The sequence below is a fragment of the Alternaria ventricosa genome (assembly GCF_023758065.1).
Source record: "Alternaria ventricosa strain BMP 2768 chromosome Unknown scaffold_1, whole genome shotgun sequence".
NCBI lineage: Eukaryota > Fungi > Ascomycota > Dothideomycetes > Pleosporales > Pleosporaceae > Alternaria > Alternaria ventricosa.
Genome location: NW_026055681.1, coordinates 65,528 through 81,396, shown reverse-complemented (window position 1 = coordinate 81,396; position 15,869 = coordinate 65,528). Strand labels below are relative to the sequence as shown.

Here is a 15,869-nt window from a genome sequence, read left to right as displayed (position 1 = left end):
AATATATTCTGTTCAACTTCATGTTGGTGGGCTGCCTGCCATATTGCAAGCGACACGTCAAACACCCGCGTCTGCGGTATTGCTTTTGCACTGTCTCGCAGTTCGTGCCTACCTCCTTTCGCTCCTAGCGGCCAATCGGGTGTCAATAATAAACGTCACCGCCTTGCGGGGTCTCTCCTAAGCCACCTCACTCATCGCGCTGGGCGCCCCCAACATAAACACCACCTGTTCCCCCTCTCTCACCACAGCCTACTGCACCTCCACACTCACCTGCACACCGCCCGCTAGAGAACCTTCTGGCCAGGTAAGTCCCTCCCAATTGCATACGTAACCTGTAAATCCCGCCGGTTCCCTACTACTTATACCCCACCAACGCGCCTTCCTGCTCCACCACCAACACAACAAACACTTCTCTTCCCTGCCACCCCTCAACTCCCTACACCTCACTTCCAACCCGACTTCACCGAATAACACTCCCGTAGTTCAATACACACCACCCCCACTACACACATCATGCCCTACGAGAAGAAGGCAGTCCACTTCGGTGGTGGTAACATCGGCCGTGGCTTCGTCGCCGAGTTCCTCCACAACTCTGGCTACGAGGTCGTGTTCGTCGATGTCATGGACAGCATCATCGAGTCCCTCCAAAAGACCTCCACCTACACCGTCACCGAGATTGGTGATGACGGCGAGCGCAAGTTCACCATTGACCACTACCGCGCTATCAACTCCAAGCACGAGATGGACAAGGTCGTTGAGGAAATCGCCACCGCCGACGTCGTCACCTGCGCTGTCGGCCCCAACATCCTCAAGTTCGTCGCTGAGCCTGTCGCCAAGGCCATCGAGGCCCGCAAGCTCGACTACCCCATCGCCGTCATCGCCTGCGAGAACGCCATCAACGCTACAACTACATGGAGGGGTTTCATTGAGGGTAAGCTGAGCGAGGAGACCAAGAAGAACATCGACAGCAAGGCTCGATTCGCCAACTCGGCCATTGACCGTATCGTCCCCCAGCAGCCCCCCAACGCTGGCCTCGACGTTGTCATTGAGAAGTTCCACGAGTGGTGTGTCGAGCAGAAGCCTTTCGAGAACGGTGGCAAGAAGCCGGATGTTAAGGGCATCCACTACGTCGACGACCTCGAGCCCTACATTGAGCGTAAGCTCTTCACTGTCAACACCTCCCACGCCACTGCCGCCTACTACGGACACCAGAACAAGGTTCAATACATCCACGAGGTGCTTCAGGACAAGAAGCTCCACGACACTGTTCGTGACGCTGTCAAGGAGACTGCCCACCTGATCGTCACCAAGCACGGCGTCAAGACATCAGAACAAGACGAGTACGTCGAGGAGATCATCAAGCGTATCTCCAACCCTGTCCTCAAGGACAACGTCGAGCGTGTCGGCCGCGCTCCTCTCCGAAAGCTCTCTCGCAAGGAGCGATTCATCGGCCCCGCCGCTCAGCTGGCTGAGAAGGGTGAGAAGGTTGATGCTCTCCTCGGCGCTGTCGAGCAGGCCTACCGCTTCCAGAACGTCGAGGGCGACGATGAGTCTGCTGAGCTTGCCAAGATCCTCAAGGAGAACTCCGCCGAGGACGTCGTCACCAAGGTCAATGGCATCGAGAAGGGACAGCCCCTCTTCGACCGCCTTGTCGCCATCGTCAAGAAGGTTCAAGAGAGTAGTTGAATCGCCGTTGGTAGACTCTGAGTAGTAGTCGCTGCGGCTTGACGAAAGTGGAGTATTCACGCACTTAGAGCCTACCGTGGTTTATTTACAGCGAGGAGGATGGAAAGCGCCCTGAGCGACGGCTTCATGTGGCGAAACTTTTGTGACATCGACCGGAATCAATGTCCTATGTAATGACAACGAGACATGAATCATGAATATACCCTTTCAGTTACTTGTCTTCTCCAGGCAGCTTTCAGTTCCATGCATCTTTGCTCTTTCAACCCCCACATCAGCCTTGTCGAGGTTTTCTTATTGCCTTCAAGGAGGCTGTAAGATCTCCATAATTTCCTGCCCCAACGTCGTATTATACATGTCTCGGGGCTACATGGGCGGCATTATGCTGACTTTATTGAAGATCAGCCTTGGGAAGCTCTGTCTGTTTCACTTGGCGACAATTGGCCTCCATCCTTTCACTGAGAAATAGGAGTATCTCTAGCGTCTCCTCCGTCATGGAGTCAGCTTTCGCCTCAGGTCTCGAGAGATTCACACCATCAACTGACTATGTTGGGCCAGTCACCATATCTTGCAGCAAGTCAATATATGCTCAGCAACAGTATCGCACATGGAAAGAATCGCTTTATCTAGGATTTTCGAGTCTCGGGTTACACGCGAACAACCAAGAACTATATGTAGTGTCGTTGCGTAATATCGCCCCCTTCGGAAACGTCCAGGAACGGGCGCGCGTATGACGGACAGGGATGCCCAGGGGCGGCGTTTGCGACATTCACCTCGCAAGGCAAAAATTTCCCATGAACTTCGAGAAATTGCAAGGCATCCGGGCGAAGTGATTGTTCTTGTCGCTTACAATTGTGGGTACTTTCGTGGTGCTTGTTTCGAATGTATCGCCTTTACTGCGCGACTACTTCAAGGACCTTATCGCCAAAGCAGCTTTTCACATTCTTTTCCCTCTATTCTTCCTGGTCCTCAGTCAAGAAGCTTCTCTTCCTTTTTCAACGCCTGAGTCCAGCTGGCTGTCTACCGCGTACGTATACGTTTCCCACGTCGGACAGCAACCCCAAAAAATGGGTTGGAGACTACAATGCTAATACGAATGTCAGACCGTCCGACCTAGTGCGTATTCCAGCATACGAACCCTCAAGGCAACAATGTTACCAACCACTATCTTCGCTGCTAGCAGCTTCATCGCTTTTGGATCCGCGTTCCCGCTTTACTCTCGTGTCGCAACATCTACTACTCTAGCTTCGCGAGCTGCTTACATCACGTTTGGCGGTGACGGGTCAACCGCTGCAGGATGGCCGAGGCAGAGCGAATGGAAGTCTTTCGAGGACGCCTGGTATGTTTCTTCAGAACAAGTGTATGGTTTTTGCTCACACGTTAGTAGGGCATCCAACCAGGACACTATCAAGAGCTCTTGTGAAAATCACGGCTGGGGCGACAACAACAGCGACGCTGAAACTCAGGCCATCAAGGACAGTATTGAGTCAGAGTCCTCAGCCTCTGGCGTTCCCAAAGAGTTCATCCTCGCCGTAATGATGCAAGAGTCCAAGGGCTGCGTTCGTGCTCCCACTACTTCTTCCGACGCGCACAACCGTAAGTGTCTCTTCCCGAACTACGTGAGATACATACACTGACTTCGTACACCAGCGGGTCTTATGCAGGGCGCAGGAACTGCCACCTGCCATGCCATCTCGCCTTGCCCCTCCAACGTGATCCACGACATGATCCACGAAGGTACCACCGGAGAAGGTCTAAGGCTAAGTCTGAAGAAGGCGCTGGACTCTTTCAGTGCCACTCCGGACGACAGCAAGTACTACAAAGCAGCGCGTCTCTACAATTCCGGCGATCAGGTCACAGATCCAAACTTGGGTCAAGGCGCTACCGCATGCTACGCTTCAGACATTGCAAACCGTCTCATCGATCCTTTCGGGGACAGTAGCTGTGACAACAATGCTGTCGCTAGCCTTACTCAGACTGCGGGCCGCGAGACTGTCAATAACAACAATAACAACAACAACGACGACGACCAGGAACTTGATCTTGAACAACACCAGACCGTCAATGAACAGCCAGCGCCCAAGGAGAATGGCAATATCCAGTCTACTGACAGTGGTGTCCTCGACACTACCATCACCGGCGCCGTGGACGGCTGCACCAAATACTATACTCCATCCCAAGGCAGTAGCTGCGAGGCTGCACCAGTCCCTTTGGCCACGTTGCGTCAACTCAACTCACAGTTGAGCGAAGATTGCTCTAACCTTTGGGCCGGATACGGTTACTGCATCGCTACCTGAGCGTGATGGCCGCACAGCGAGAGCGTGGACACTCAGAGGAAAACACCCATTCAACTCTGAGCTTGTCAATGCTGTTCTCTTCTTTTCCACACAATCACTTTTATGACGCGTTTTTCTTCTTCTTTCGTTTCTGTAGGATTAGACTAGTGATAGTGAGCATGTAAGACAATCAAAATACTTCGTGCTTTACAAGGCCACTGTCGCACCCCCGGATGACATCATTCTTATCGCTCACATACTATCCGAGGAAAATGCTAAGCACCCTGGAGCCTACTTCGACATTGGGTGGCATATTTTGCAGGTTTTTGAGCTGATGTAGGTTCTAGGGTGTTCGGCTTTTCCTTGGATGTGCTTAGCTCGTTGAGACGTCTTAACTCTGATGTCAAGATGGCGGCTTTGTCAAACATCGAGACTAGTCAGGGAAGTAGGCCATCGCGTACAAACGTTCGCGGCCAAATTCTTCAGTATCGCAATGGCTTACAATCCCAGTGAAGTCTGATCATGGTCAGGGTAATCGCGTTGGTTATGCTACGTAGCGATCTGATCAACTATCGCGACGGCAATGGAGTCATCCTACTGTCCAGATACGATCAACTGAGTAATATCATCAATCTCCTTGACCGTCGGCGTCAGGTTCTCAAACCCATCCTCGGTAACGAGCACGTTATCTGCAATACGTTAGCATAATTTCAACACCCTTCATCGTGTCAACATACCTTCAATCCTCACACCACCCACACTCCAGTACTTGTCCAGCACACTCTCGTCGATGTACTTCTTCTTCTCATCGTCCTTGAGGTACGGCTCAATGATGAACTTGCAGAAGTAGATACCAGGCTCAACAGTTATGACACTGCGTTCGGGTAGAGTTCCCCTCTTTCTCAGGTATCTGAACATGATGTCCTTGTCCGCGTAGTTGGGGTCGCCACCGGAGTCGTGGGTGTCCATTCCCAAGTAGTGTCCTAGACCATGAGGGAAGAAAGCTACGCTGATCCTCTTGTTGAAGAGCTCCTCCGCATCCCCCTTCAAGATACCGAGTTCCAAGAGTCCCTTGATAGCGATCTTATGGGCGAGCTCGTGGACGTGGTCCCATACGACACCAGCTTTGAGCGCGTTGGTGCATTGATGCTGCATGTCTAGAACAATCTTGTAGATAGCAAGGGATTCAGTTGTGAATTTGCCTTTCACGGGAAACGTGCGTGTGATGTCGGAAGCGTAGCAGTCGACCTCGCATCCTGCGTCTAACAACAAAAGGTTCTGATCCGAGATTGGAGCGGCATTGTTGACATAGTGCAGCGTCGCGGCGTGTTCACCGGCAGCCACGATAGAATGGTAGGCTTGGTTCTTCGCGTTGCGCTCTACACACGCCTTGAGAAATACAGCCTCAAGTTCGCATTCGTTCTGCGCTTTCGACGCAGCCTTCATGACGGCCTCGTGGGCTGCTGTTGAGATGACGTTTGCTTTGCGGATGAGGGCGATTTCATAGTCTGTCTTTGTGACGCGGCAGTACTCGATGGCGATCTTGAGCTGCTTGAACTCTTTCTCCTTATAGGAAATAAAAGTGATGTGATCGGATACCTGCTCCGGAATAGCGTAAACGGTTGATTGTGCGGACTCGGATTGGCTTGCCAGGTGAGAGTTGACGTCTTTGGTAGTCAGGCATTCGTCAATGTCGTACTTGGCTTTGGCCTCTTCGGGGCTCATAGGCAGGCCAGACCAGATGACCTCATCAGGCTCTACAGGAGGGATGAATAGTGTGAGCTTCTCGGTGGCAATCTCGTATACAAGATACGAATCTGGCAGCTCGCAGCCGCTGAGATAGAAGAAGTACCGTCGCTGACTAGATGGAGATAATCAGCGCATGCTTACCCCGACCTAGATAATACCTACCGGAATGGTGCCTCGCCGTCGTTGTCCTGGCAAGCACATTAGTCTGTGTTGTGATCAGCATCATCATGAATGCATACTTCGTTCAACTTCTGCTTCTGCGCTTCCAGGTAAATAGTTCCGTTCTTGTCTCCACCCTTCTCGATGATCCACTCTGCTACCTTCTTTGCATGTGCCTTGGCCGGGTATTTGCCCTTTAGCACCTCCTCATAGTTCTCGGCAATCGCCATCTTGTGCACGTTGGTCCAGCTTCCGCTCTCTGCAGATAAGGTGTAAAAGCAAGGTGTTGCAGTCGCTGAGTGTGTTGGTGATGGCAGACGTGGACGTAGAGTGTGTCGAAGTGAACGACTGATTTGAGGTAGCAGGGCACGCATGGGGAGCTTGGAGGAGCTTTGCTGTTTGTTAGGCGCGCTGATAGCTACAGGCCGCGAAGGTGGGGTGGTGGGGTGAGCTTGCATCTGACGGGTAGCCGCGGTCTACCAGTCGCGATCATAACAGGAAGGTGCAACTCTTCTGAATGTGATCATCAATTGCACGTCGCGAATCTTTGTTGGATGTACAGATATGCATGTCGCTTCGCTAATTTTCGTAGTACTACATAATCATGTCTAAATTCTTAACCCACAACAAGTCATCTGACGCCGCAAAACACGCTCGATCCCCAAACGCCGGTCCATTATGCCGTTGTCAATCAATGCGGTAGATCAATGATACCTCCAAAATTGCAAGTTTCCATGCTGCAGCCGAGCTGACCAATGCGATATGGCTCCGAATACTGACCCCAAAGTCTTTCGCATGAGAGTTGGGTGTCTATGCTTTGTCGTACGGTGGAGCACAGTCGCTTTGTTTCGTCCGATGCGTTCGTTGTCGAATCGGTAATGCATGTGATAAAGGGAAATCTAGTCCTGCCAGCGCCTCAGGAACTTGGCCATGTCGTCGGTGGCGTGAGGAGCGGCGGCAACCTAAAAGATGTCAGTAAAGCTTCTAGCGTATCTATACACGCCGGAGAACGTACCGTGTTTTCCATGCTCTTAACAGAGAAGGTTTGACTTTGCGTGAGCGTAGTCAATTGGCTCGGGATCGGCAGCCTCGTCTTCGCAATCTTGACGCTGCTTGTAGGGTACAAGGGCTTTGTGTTCTTGGCGGTAATCTTGGTGGGCGGCACAGGCTGCATGGGCGCATAACGCGTCAAGCCCGTCTGCATCGCGTAGTCCACCTTGTATACGTCCCCATCAACCGGATCAGGGTCAGCAGGATTCGCCCCATCGGTCGTCGTGTCTACGGTCGGCGGCCCGGTTGTGGTGTCGATGTCCTTAACGGCAGCTTTGACCGCGTCGCTCAGGATGTTCTTGCCCGTCATGCCACTGAAAGAGAAGCGATCGGAGTAGGTGAGGAGCTGACCGCCAGTCTTTCCAACTGCGATCATCTTGATGAAGCTGTGGCGGTCAGATTGGCCAGTCGTTGAGCTGGATTTCAGGCGCGAACTTACTAGGCATTGACGTCTTTCAGGTCTTCAGACTGAGTCGTTTCAATTCTACCCGAGGCTGTGTTGCCCGCTGTGAACGCGCCGCTCGTTGTGATGACGCCCACTGGGAACTGTTTCCCCTCATTAGCATCTTTCCATTGCGCCTGTGCCGATGCCACTCCTTGCAACTTACCTGCTCAGTGCCGTCATTGCCTCCCACAATTACCTGCAACTCATACGTCGTCAGGTCTGTGAGCTTCGGCCCTGTGCCACCTTCTTCCCATTTTACTGTGACGGCTCCGCCAGCCGCAACCTTGTCGCCCGCTTTCGGTGATGTGAATTTGACCCCGGCGTTGACGAGCGGAGAAAGGGCAGCGACGACTGCGGCAAAGGGGAGTAATATCCGCGTCATGGTGAGGATTTGTGAGGGCAACGAGTGACGGGCGGGCAGCGGTGTGGCGTGAAAGCGAGCGTCGAGCGCTGTCCGATGGTAGAGCGAGGGGCACGATACACGCGATGTATGCGGATCTTGAATGCGATTTAGGTAGACGTCGAGTAGAGGCAGGTAAAGGCGGGCGTTGGGCGGTGGCTGTTAGTGTCGGGTGAAGGATGCAGTCTGGAATCAATCAAGCAACATGCGGCGCGCCAGGGGCACGATCGTCGTTGCCGCGCACGCTAAACCGTGATTGGCAAGGATGGTCGTCTCATTGCGACGCCTCAACACCATGGAAAAAGGACGTACATGATCTAAGTCAACAATCTACCAATTGCAGTGATTGTCATTGTTTCCATGGATACTCAACAACACTATCAGCAGCTATCTCGGCTTGCGCAGGACTTGCTCGGCTCGCATCTCCTCCACTTGGAGCCGGTACCTGAGTCTACATTATCGGGTCTCCACATTCTACCGCCAAAAGTGGGTTTCGATGCAGCCTGTGTTTGCACGTCGAAATTTTTGACATTCTCTCCAGTACACCTCTTGGTGTCTATAGTACAGACGCTTCCCTGGCCGTCATGCCCGTGTTTTGCTACTCAAACGCCGTTGCCATGCTAGATGGGGATATCCTAAAATTCCAAACAAAAGGAGATGCTTGCCCTTGTGTCGTTCCAATTCAAACAGCCTGCGCATTCCGTACCTTTGGGTTGCTCATCTTCAGGCTGAAGGATGTCGGTAATCTACAGGTCATGGTTGCAGCCTGTCCCGCCTTTTGCAGTTGGAGTGTCAGCTCTTTGAGCTTCTCTGGTGTGAAGATTTGTACGTCAAACGACAACAAGAATTCTACACATAGCTCAAGTCGGCTGAGTGCCGCCTCGTCGACACCTCCCACGGCAGCAAAGCGCTTCTGTGGCCATCTGTGATCTTCTAATGCCTTCATCGCTACGAGAGCGCAAGCCAGGATGAGCCGGTGCATTGTCCGGTATGTGAGGGGAACGCTCCTATCGATAACGCATAATCGCAACATGTACGATCCAGCAGCTAGCCAGACAGCAGTGGACAGTGGACAGAATCTCTGGATGCGGTTCATGTACTCCTCGACGCCGACTTTGGGCACCGTCTTGGAGAAAAACTTGCGAGCCATGTTGGCTCGTTGCACGGACTCGGGCTGCGCTCCGGCGCCAATGTCGTGTATGGTGACGGGCTCGTCGTGACCCGCTTCTGGTGGAGCTAGCTCGGTCGGTTGGTGATTCTCTTTTTCGGCGGGGATAGGCGTCGCTGGTCTGGACGCTGTCCGTCGGTGGGAGCGTATGAGGTGGTTTTCCCGTCCGCCAGGCGTCCCGGGCCGCGAGAGTGGTGGTGTTGCGGGCACATCGCCAGCTGCATTGGCAATGGCAATTATTGAGCGTGCGATCAACTTCATGGCGGTTTCCCGTGACATGGTCAGAACGTCGAGATCGTCGTCGTTGGCAGGCGGTGATGGTGCGTCCTGGAGGCTGAGGTTGTTGAAGTCTGGTAGTACGCCTGCGTCGCCTGCCGGGTTGGGTGCTGAGGGGGGATTCATTGTGGTTTGGTTTTGTATGACCGGTGCAAGCACGAGTCGCCTCGGATGCACGGTCTTGTATGGAGGGGCCGAGTGACAGACTTGGATCATTTGGACGTGTGGATATGTTGCCGATGTCTACCGATGTACTGTGCAGACGGAGAGCGTGTCGAGGAATAGTCGGAGAGATTGATGTGCGATGAAGTATGTGCTTTGTCTGCCATGGATCAACAAAACTCCAGTGTAGTATAGGATGTTAGCTTACACTTGGAGGTGACGATCAGCGCGGCTAGCGTGTCGACCAGGATGGGGTTCGTATTGGTATTGGCGGTTGGCGATGGATGCGAGTGTGGTTGTGTAGTAGGAGTACAGTAGACGGGCGTCCAGGAGATGATGAAGACGGGTAGTGCTGCCAGACGGAATTATTGAAGACACGATAATCGATAGCCTCGGGGCGTGGCGTTGGTTTGTAGGGTCAAGTGACGCTAGAAGGATTGCGTCCTGACTTGATCAACCTGGCTGGAACTGTAATGCAAGCGCCGTCCCGAAGCTCGCTGCCGTCTTGTACAAACGGTGGCCATGGGCAGTAGCGTAGAGTGGCTGGAAGTACGCCTGGCGCGGTGAGGCCCGCCGAATGCGCTGGCGGGTCACGATGTAAAGGTACGTGGAGCGCTGAAGAGCGTGCGACTCACGATGCGAGGCCCGGGAGCGGGTCTCGTGAGAGCAGAAAAAGGCTAGATTGCTGGCCCACCGGGCCGTGCTGTACAGGCAGAAGACGCGCAGCTATCACCAAGCAGCCTGTCTCTCTACACGCGACGAGAGGGAGCAGGAGAGACGGTGGAGCCAGGCAGGCGTGATTGGCGGTTAATTGGCTGTTAAGTAAGAAGCAGCGGGATGAGCGCATGCATGGGCTGGAGCAGTTCCGGAGAGGGTTCCGTATGAGGTGCTGCAGCTGGGAGATATTGGCCAGGCGACTGCGGGGCAGATGCGAGGCGCTGCAGGGTCTGTCCAGCCTGGGAAGAAGCGCAGAAGCCCTCGATACACGCGAGAGCGGCCTGTTCGACTGTCATGTGAGAGCCTGTGCCGAGATGAACAGGACGCTCGGAGAAAACAATCTTACAAGTGTCTGGCCAGACTCGGATCCACACTCATGGCAGCTGGGCCGCGGCTGTCTGTATATATCCACCTCCCTGTTGTGCTTTGCCTCCACCACTTTGGGACTTCACTTCTGCCATCGTGACCATGTCTCACGGTTCTGGGGCTACAGAACATCCGCTCCCAATGCGTGTCTAGCGCGAGCCCGCTGCATGAGAGCTGTGGGCAATGGTAGCACGCAGCTGCACACCCTCCTGACCGATTGTACACCCAGCAGCACTACGCATGCATCGCGGACCCGGGTCGCCATGTCACAAACTCTACGATCGCACACTTGCAGCCAATCGATTCACCGCAAATCGTAGACTCACACACGGCGATGCACCTCCACGTGTTCGCGCAGACCAGACCGGCCCTCGTACCCTCGGGTGGCGTCTTCGACTCGTCGACAGCCGGTCCGCAATCTCGCGACCCGATGGGTGACAGATGTCAGAGGGCTATTGTCCGCAGTCATCGCCAATGGTTCACGGATCGACGACATGCTATAAATTATTGGGCTATGGGAGCGTGGAGCTCTGGAAGGCCCCGATTCAGCCTTCCGTGAACGTTAGCGTGGATACCGCCTTAGCCCTTTGGTCCGCTCGACAGTCGACACACTTGAACGACGGCGTTGCTAGTTCCATCTGCCTTCTTACTACCTACCCAACAGTATCAACGACTGCTTATTTCCACGACCACGGTTCTTCCTTGTTTGCACCTGTTCTTACCCTACTAATCGCTCAAGTACCATACCTCCACATCACGAAGCGGCATGTAACCCCTCTTTGAACCGTCCTTGGCACCCTACGTATCCAGATAGCAACGCCTCTACGTTCCTGCAAAGGTCACTATGCATACAGTACAAGACCGTCGTCCCAACAAAACTTGTACCTCTGTTATAGCGCTGTATTGTGTTCGCGCCAGGCGACCCCCGTCCCTGCAGGAAGTTACCCGTCAACGTCACCATGCATCTCTCGGCTTTTTCTCCAGCAAGGGTAGATGCAAGTAATCGCATCTCATGACAGCAGTTATAGGCAAGTCTCCCGCAGATCGTTCGTCGCGTCTCAGAAGATGTAAGATATTGTCTGTAAGTAACCCTGGGGTACATTCAGAAATGGTCGCGCCTCAGACAAGGAAAACACTAGGAAGGCTGTAGCCTTTATCACGATAGAAACATGCAAAGTAGGCGACCTAACGTCGACATAAGCTTTAGGGTAATTAGTTTCATCTATGAATGAGGTCTACACCTCTTTAATTCTTTCTATGTGGGTACGTATAACTATATATTTTACAAAATCCGCAAGTTCACGGTAGTTTTACCCACTACGTTTATACTTTGCACAACACAGATCGGATGTAACAGACAACGGCAAAGTATATTCCACTCCTAGCAACGAAACTAGGGAGCTTACTCAGATCTCGATGTCTGGCATATACGAAGTCTGGGGGACGCACCACTATGCCGTGACGGAACGACCTCCACCTTCCATTGGCTGGTCTCAACAACACACTGTTTCTCATATGGCGCCGTCGAGGCGTTGCGCCAATTGCTAGTCAAATATCCAAAGTCGACAAGCTTGTCATCTGCTTTACATAGGCTTCGATTTCCAGAAATACCTATATCGACTACTGTACATGGTGCTACATTGGAAAACCTTCGGTCCCAGCCAGCGCTACCTCCCACCCTACAACAGACAGGATTTCTGATATTACGGTAAATCAATTCGCTGCTGGTCCTCGACGGTACATGTGACTAAGATCATGGGCGTGTATGTGACAAAAGGAATCGGTGTAAGCAGGAGCAACAGCCTCTAGATACCAAGACACGATATCGCCGAAGCCGGGCGGAACACGCAGCTGGCGTTCAAGGTGATTTGCAAAGAAATTCGGAAGGACTCTCGGGTAGATACGTGAGAAGGCGAGCGCGTGTAGTGCTTCAAGTAGGTTGTGGGCGGTGTTGAGTGAGGTGATGCGGTGGTGATATGGCTACATGGGCTTCTGAAGAATCGATGTGCAGCTGCAGGGAAGCCTGCGTACCTCCTGGGTCCGGGGAGATGCTGGATTCCGTTGTGATAGAGATCAATGTAGCCATGGTCTAGGACGGCGAGGTGAATCAAGCACGATGCAACATCCAATATCGCATCTACACCTGGCTCACTCTAGCCCTCTTCCTCGTGCTCCCAGGAACCACAGTCGGCCCACTTCGGCTTGGTCCATCATCACCACCACGCTTCTTTTCCTGCTGGTCCAAGACGAGCTGCAGCACGTCATACGAGAATTGCGGGAATTCCAAGCACATGGCCTTGAACTCTGGCTCTGCGTCGTGGCGCAGGCTGTAGCTTCGTGTAGCCCAGAAAGCAGCGACGGGCTTGCGGATTGTGGCATCTTCCGGGTTGGACTCCTTGTATACGTAGCGTGCGTATGCAAGCTCGCCCTTTGCAGTCGACGCTGTGCGGTGGATCTTGGAGTGTGCGAGCGACTTCAGCTCAGGAAGTTGGAGACGGTCGGCAAGCGTGTAGATGCGTGCGTGAACGAGGAGACCCAAGCCGTCATTATCGGTTACAGGCTGTCGCGGGTCTTTCTCGAGGGGCGCATCGCGTGCGGCTGACGTCTTCTTGGGGAAGTATTCGCCTGTGTAGAGGTATTCGACGACTGAGCCCATGGCATCGACATCGCAATCTGTGTAGACGATTTGACGAGGCTGGAGACTGTTAGTGAGCGCATGTTTACTCGCTGAGGGCGTGATAGCGTACCCCTCCTGGCGCAAACTTCTCGACCTGTTTGGCGAACTCTGGTGACTTGACGAGAACTGCCTCGTGTGCTGAGTATGTGGTGCGGTTGTCTCCTGAGCCAACGATGACTTCAACGATCGGACTCTTCATAAGACTGGTCGCATGTTAGCCGCGCGTTCATGATGCGTGTCGCTAGCATTCCAAAGCTAGGAAAGAGATGCTGGTAGCCCATAGAGCTGAGAGTGGTGTTGCGCGCGTTGTCTTCAGCCCTCGAGAGCTGGCAAACTTCATGCGCCCGATGGTAGCACCTCGTCTCAAGTGAGCCAGCTATCCAATCCAGCGAGCCAGAACATGTACATGACCATCACTTACTCAGCGAAGAGAACCAGCTTGGGTGCTTCAGGCTCAATCTCCGGCAAGAGAGTTGTCTCCTCGCCTGCGCCAGCTCCAGCGTCACCCGCACCCTCCATTTCGATGTCGTCGATCGGTGTGCCCTCAATCGGGGTTTGCTGCTCGATATCCGCCATGGCGACTGGGTTTCTGTGTTTGCGAGAACGAGGGACGGTGTGCGAAAGCGAATGAAGCTATCTGAAGCTCAAGAGTAGCTGTCGCAAAGTGGAATGTCAGTGCAGGACAAGTAGTATGGTTTGCGAAAAGCCGGCAGAATGAAAGGGCAATAGCGTCCCACACGAATCGCGTCTGATGATGGGTGGACTGACTTACAGAGCGCTGAGGGGAGGTTGGAGACGATGGCTGGGACACGCCGGGAGCTCGGACGCGTCGCGAATGCTGGGGGAGCTTTCACTTGCGCTAACGCAGGAACAAGCCTTGGCGCGTTCTAGCTTGCGTCCACAGGTACGACTGGTCAGCATAGCCATAGTGACAACCGATTAACAAATCGAAGGATACTGCTTAAGTATGAATTCAGAATATTTACATATAAACCGCCGCGTGTCTAATGACCAAGTGCGATACGTTTACTGCTTTGACCAACGCCACCTGTAATGCTATGTCCTGTAAATGCGACCAAGTGTAAGCGACCGTGGTAGTTAACCAAAACCAAAGGTCAAGATCAAGCTGCCAAAACTATAACCGACCACCCTTCTCGTGGAAGCGGTCACCGGTTGTGGGAACGGGTTTATCCGCCCGGATAACGTAAAGGAGGAGATCTTCTAGTGGGATGAAGACGTAGAAGACCTTGTTGCAGAGGAAAGAGAAGAAGACGAAGCAGGTAGCCACCAATGCGTCCATGAAGTAATGGTTGGCGGTAGCAACAATGACCGTCAGGATGAAAGAGGGGTATCCTATTCCAACAATCAGGTAGAAGATCTTCCAGAACGCGTTCTTGCGCACTTCGCCCTGTTCCAAGGTGCGGCGGAAGAGACCGGAGTGGTAGATCATGGTCATGCCAATGCAGAATGCGTAGCCAAAGTGCATTGACGGCATCGCTGCGAGTTGGTTGACAAACTTGCCACTCATCCATACACTTTGTGCGTCGTCATGGCGGACGGTGTCGAGGAAGCCGTACTCGGTGGGTAGCAATCGTGGCGGCATGCATGGGTATACAACGAAGGTCATGAAAGCGCAGAAGTTGGTAAGGGTGAGGGTTCGGCGGGCGATGGCGAAGGTGTCGAATGACGGGGCTACGTAGTAGTACCAGCAGATGAAGCTTGAAAACGTCAGTGGTGATCTAGGAAGTTATACCACGGCAAACTTACCCAACAGTTCCAGGAATGTGGATCAGCGCGTAGCACTTGTTCAGCACCGTAAGCGCATCTTGGTGTCCATGCATGAACCACTGTTGTACGTCCCTCTCTCGGACCGGGAACAAGAACCTCAGGAGGCCATACTCCTCCGCTTCCAGTACTGCAATTCCGTGTTCCTGAGATACGTCCCATATTCCGCGCCCAGCAAAGAGCTTGGCCGATACGACGCCAGTCATGCGGTAGAAGGCATAGTTGATAACCCAATAGAACATCTCAATGAGGAAAGGGAAGCGCTGCAGTATGCGGCTGTGTACATGGTGGCGGAAACGCGATGTGTTGGGTGTCGTAACCTTCCAGCAGAAGATGCTTCGAACTTTGGGTGCGTTGGGGTTCTTAACCGCGCTGATCTCGTCGAATTCGCTGTCGCTGTCGGATTGGAGGAGGCGGTCGGTAGACTCGTTCGGGGTGTTGTCGAGGAAGCCGGTACGCTGTGATGACCGGCCGAAGATTTTAAAGTCGCGCTTTCGTGTTATGAACATGGCGAAGAAAAGGATGCTGGCAACCATCTGCGCGTGACGCTGTCAGCATGCTGCTGTGTGTATATGAAAACTGTGGATTGGCTTTGGCTACGTACAACAGGTTCGCACCATCCTGGCAGCTTCCAAGCTGGTTTGCTGTTCCATTGGCCGTTGTCTGGCAACGTCGTGTTCGCCATGATGTGTCGCGTGCGCCGGTTTGGGATGCTAGTAGGTTATGCTGCTCAAGGTGGCCCGACAGTGGTTGCAATTGTCGGCTCTATTTTATCCCCGGGTACGCGCGGAGGGTTGTCGTCGAACACAAAGTATGTTGACAACACAGGTAAAGGAGTGACGGGAAACAAAAGAGGGGAAGGGTTCAGACCAGGTGGAGAGGAGAGGAGTCCGCCTGCTTCACTCGATGCTTAGCGGGCCTATGATGGTGCTTGCTACAAGTTCGCGAAGCCCCCG

General features: G+C 53.3%; 6 protein-coding genes across 6 annotated transcripts; 2 read left to right on the top strand and 4 right to left on the bottom strand.

Moving 5' to 3' along the window:
- Positions 1-513: 513 nt before the first annotated feature.
- Positions 514-1,686, top strand: J4E93_000025 (Mannitol-1-phosphate 5-dehydrogenase; the record flags this gene model as incomplete). The annotated part of the gene is made up of 1 exon (XM_049337990.1): positions 514-1,686. One exon carries the CDS (start codon positions 514-516, stop codon positions 1,684-1,686), a length of 1,173 nt encoding a protein of 390 aa, XP_049203875.1.
- Positions 1,687-2,834: 1,148 nt separating this feature from the next.
- Positions 2,835-3,980, top strand: J4E93_000024 (uncharacterized protein; the record flags this gene model as incomplete). The annotated part of the gene is made up of 3 exons (XM_049337989.1): positions 2,835-3,022; positions 3,071-3,279; positions 3,334-3,980. The coding sequence occupies 3 exons, from the start codon at positions 2,835-2,837 to the stop codon at positions 3,978-3,980; spliced, it is 1,044 nt and encodes a 347-aa protein (XP_049203874.1).
- A 573-nt stretch (positions 3,981-4,553) lies between these two features.
- J4E93_000023 (uncharacterized protein) lies at positions 4,554-6,097 on the bottom strand (the record flags this gene model as incomplete). The annotated part of the gene is made up of 4 exons (XM_049337988.1): positions 4,554-4,648; positions 4,697-5,820; positions 5,871-5,896; positions 5,948-6,097. The coding sequence occupies 4 exons, from the start codon at positions 6,095-6,097 to the stop codon at positions 4,554-4,556; spliced, it is 1,395 nt and encodes a 464-aa protein (XP_049203873.1).
- A 2,347-nt stretch (positions 6,098-8,444) lies between these two features.
- Positions 8,445-9,422, bottom strand: J4E93_000022 (uncharacterized protein; the record flags this gene model as incomplete). The annotated part of the gene is made up of 1 exon (XM_049337987.1): positions 8,445-9,422. One exon carries the CDS (start codon positions 9,420-9,422, stop codon positions 8,445-8,447), a length of 978 nt encoding a protein of 325 aa, XP_049203872.1.
- A 3,166-nt stretch (positions 9,423-12,588) lies between these two features.
- On the bottom strand, positions 12,589-13,704 carry J4E93_000021 (uncharacterized protein; the record flags this gene model as incomplete). Its single annotated transcript, XM_049337986.1, has 3 exons — positions 12,589-13,146; positions 13,199-13,331; positions 13,550-13,704. 3 exons carry the CDS (start codon positions 13,702-13,704, stop codon positions 12,589-12,591), a joined length of 846 nt encoding a protein of 281 aa, XP_049203871.1.
- A 559-nt stretch (positions 13,705-14,263) lies between these two features.
- J4E93_000020 (uncharacterized protein) lies at positions 14,264-15,422 on the bottom strand (the record flags this gene model as incomplete). Its single annotated transcript, XM_049337985.1, has 2 exons — positions 14,264-14,846; positions 14,896-15,422. 2 exons carry the CDS (start codon positions 15,420-15,422, stop codon positions 14,264-14,266), a joined length of 1,110 nt encoding a protein of 369 aa, XP_049203870.1.
- Positions 15,423-15,869: the final 447 nt, after the last annotated feature.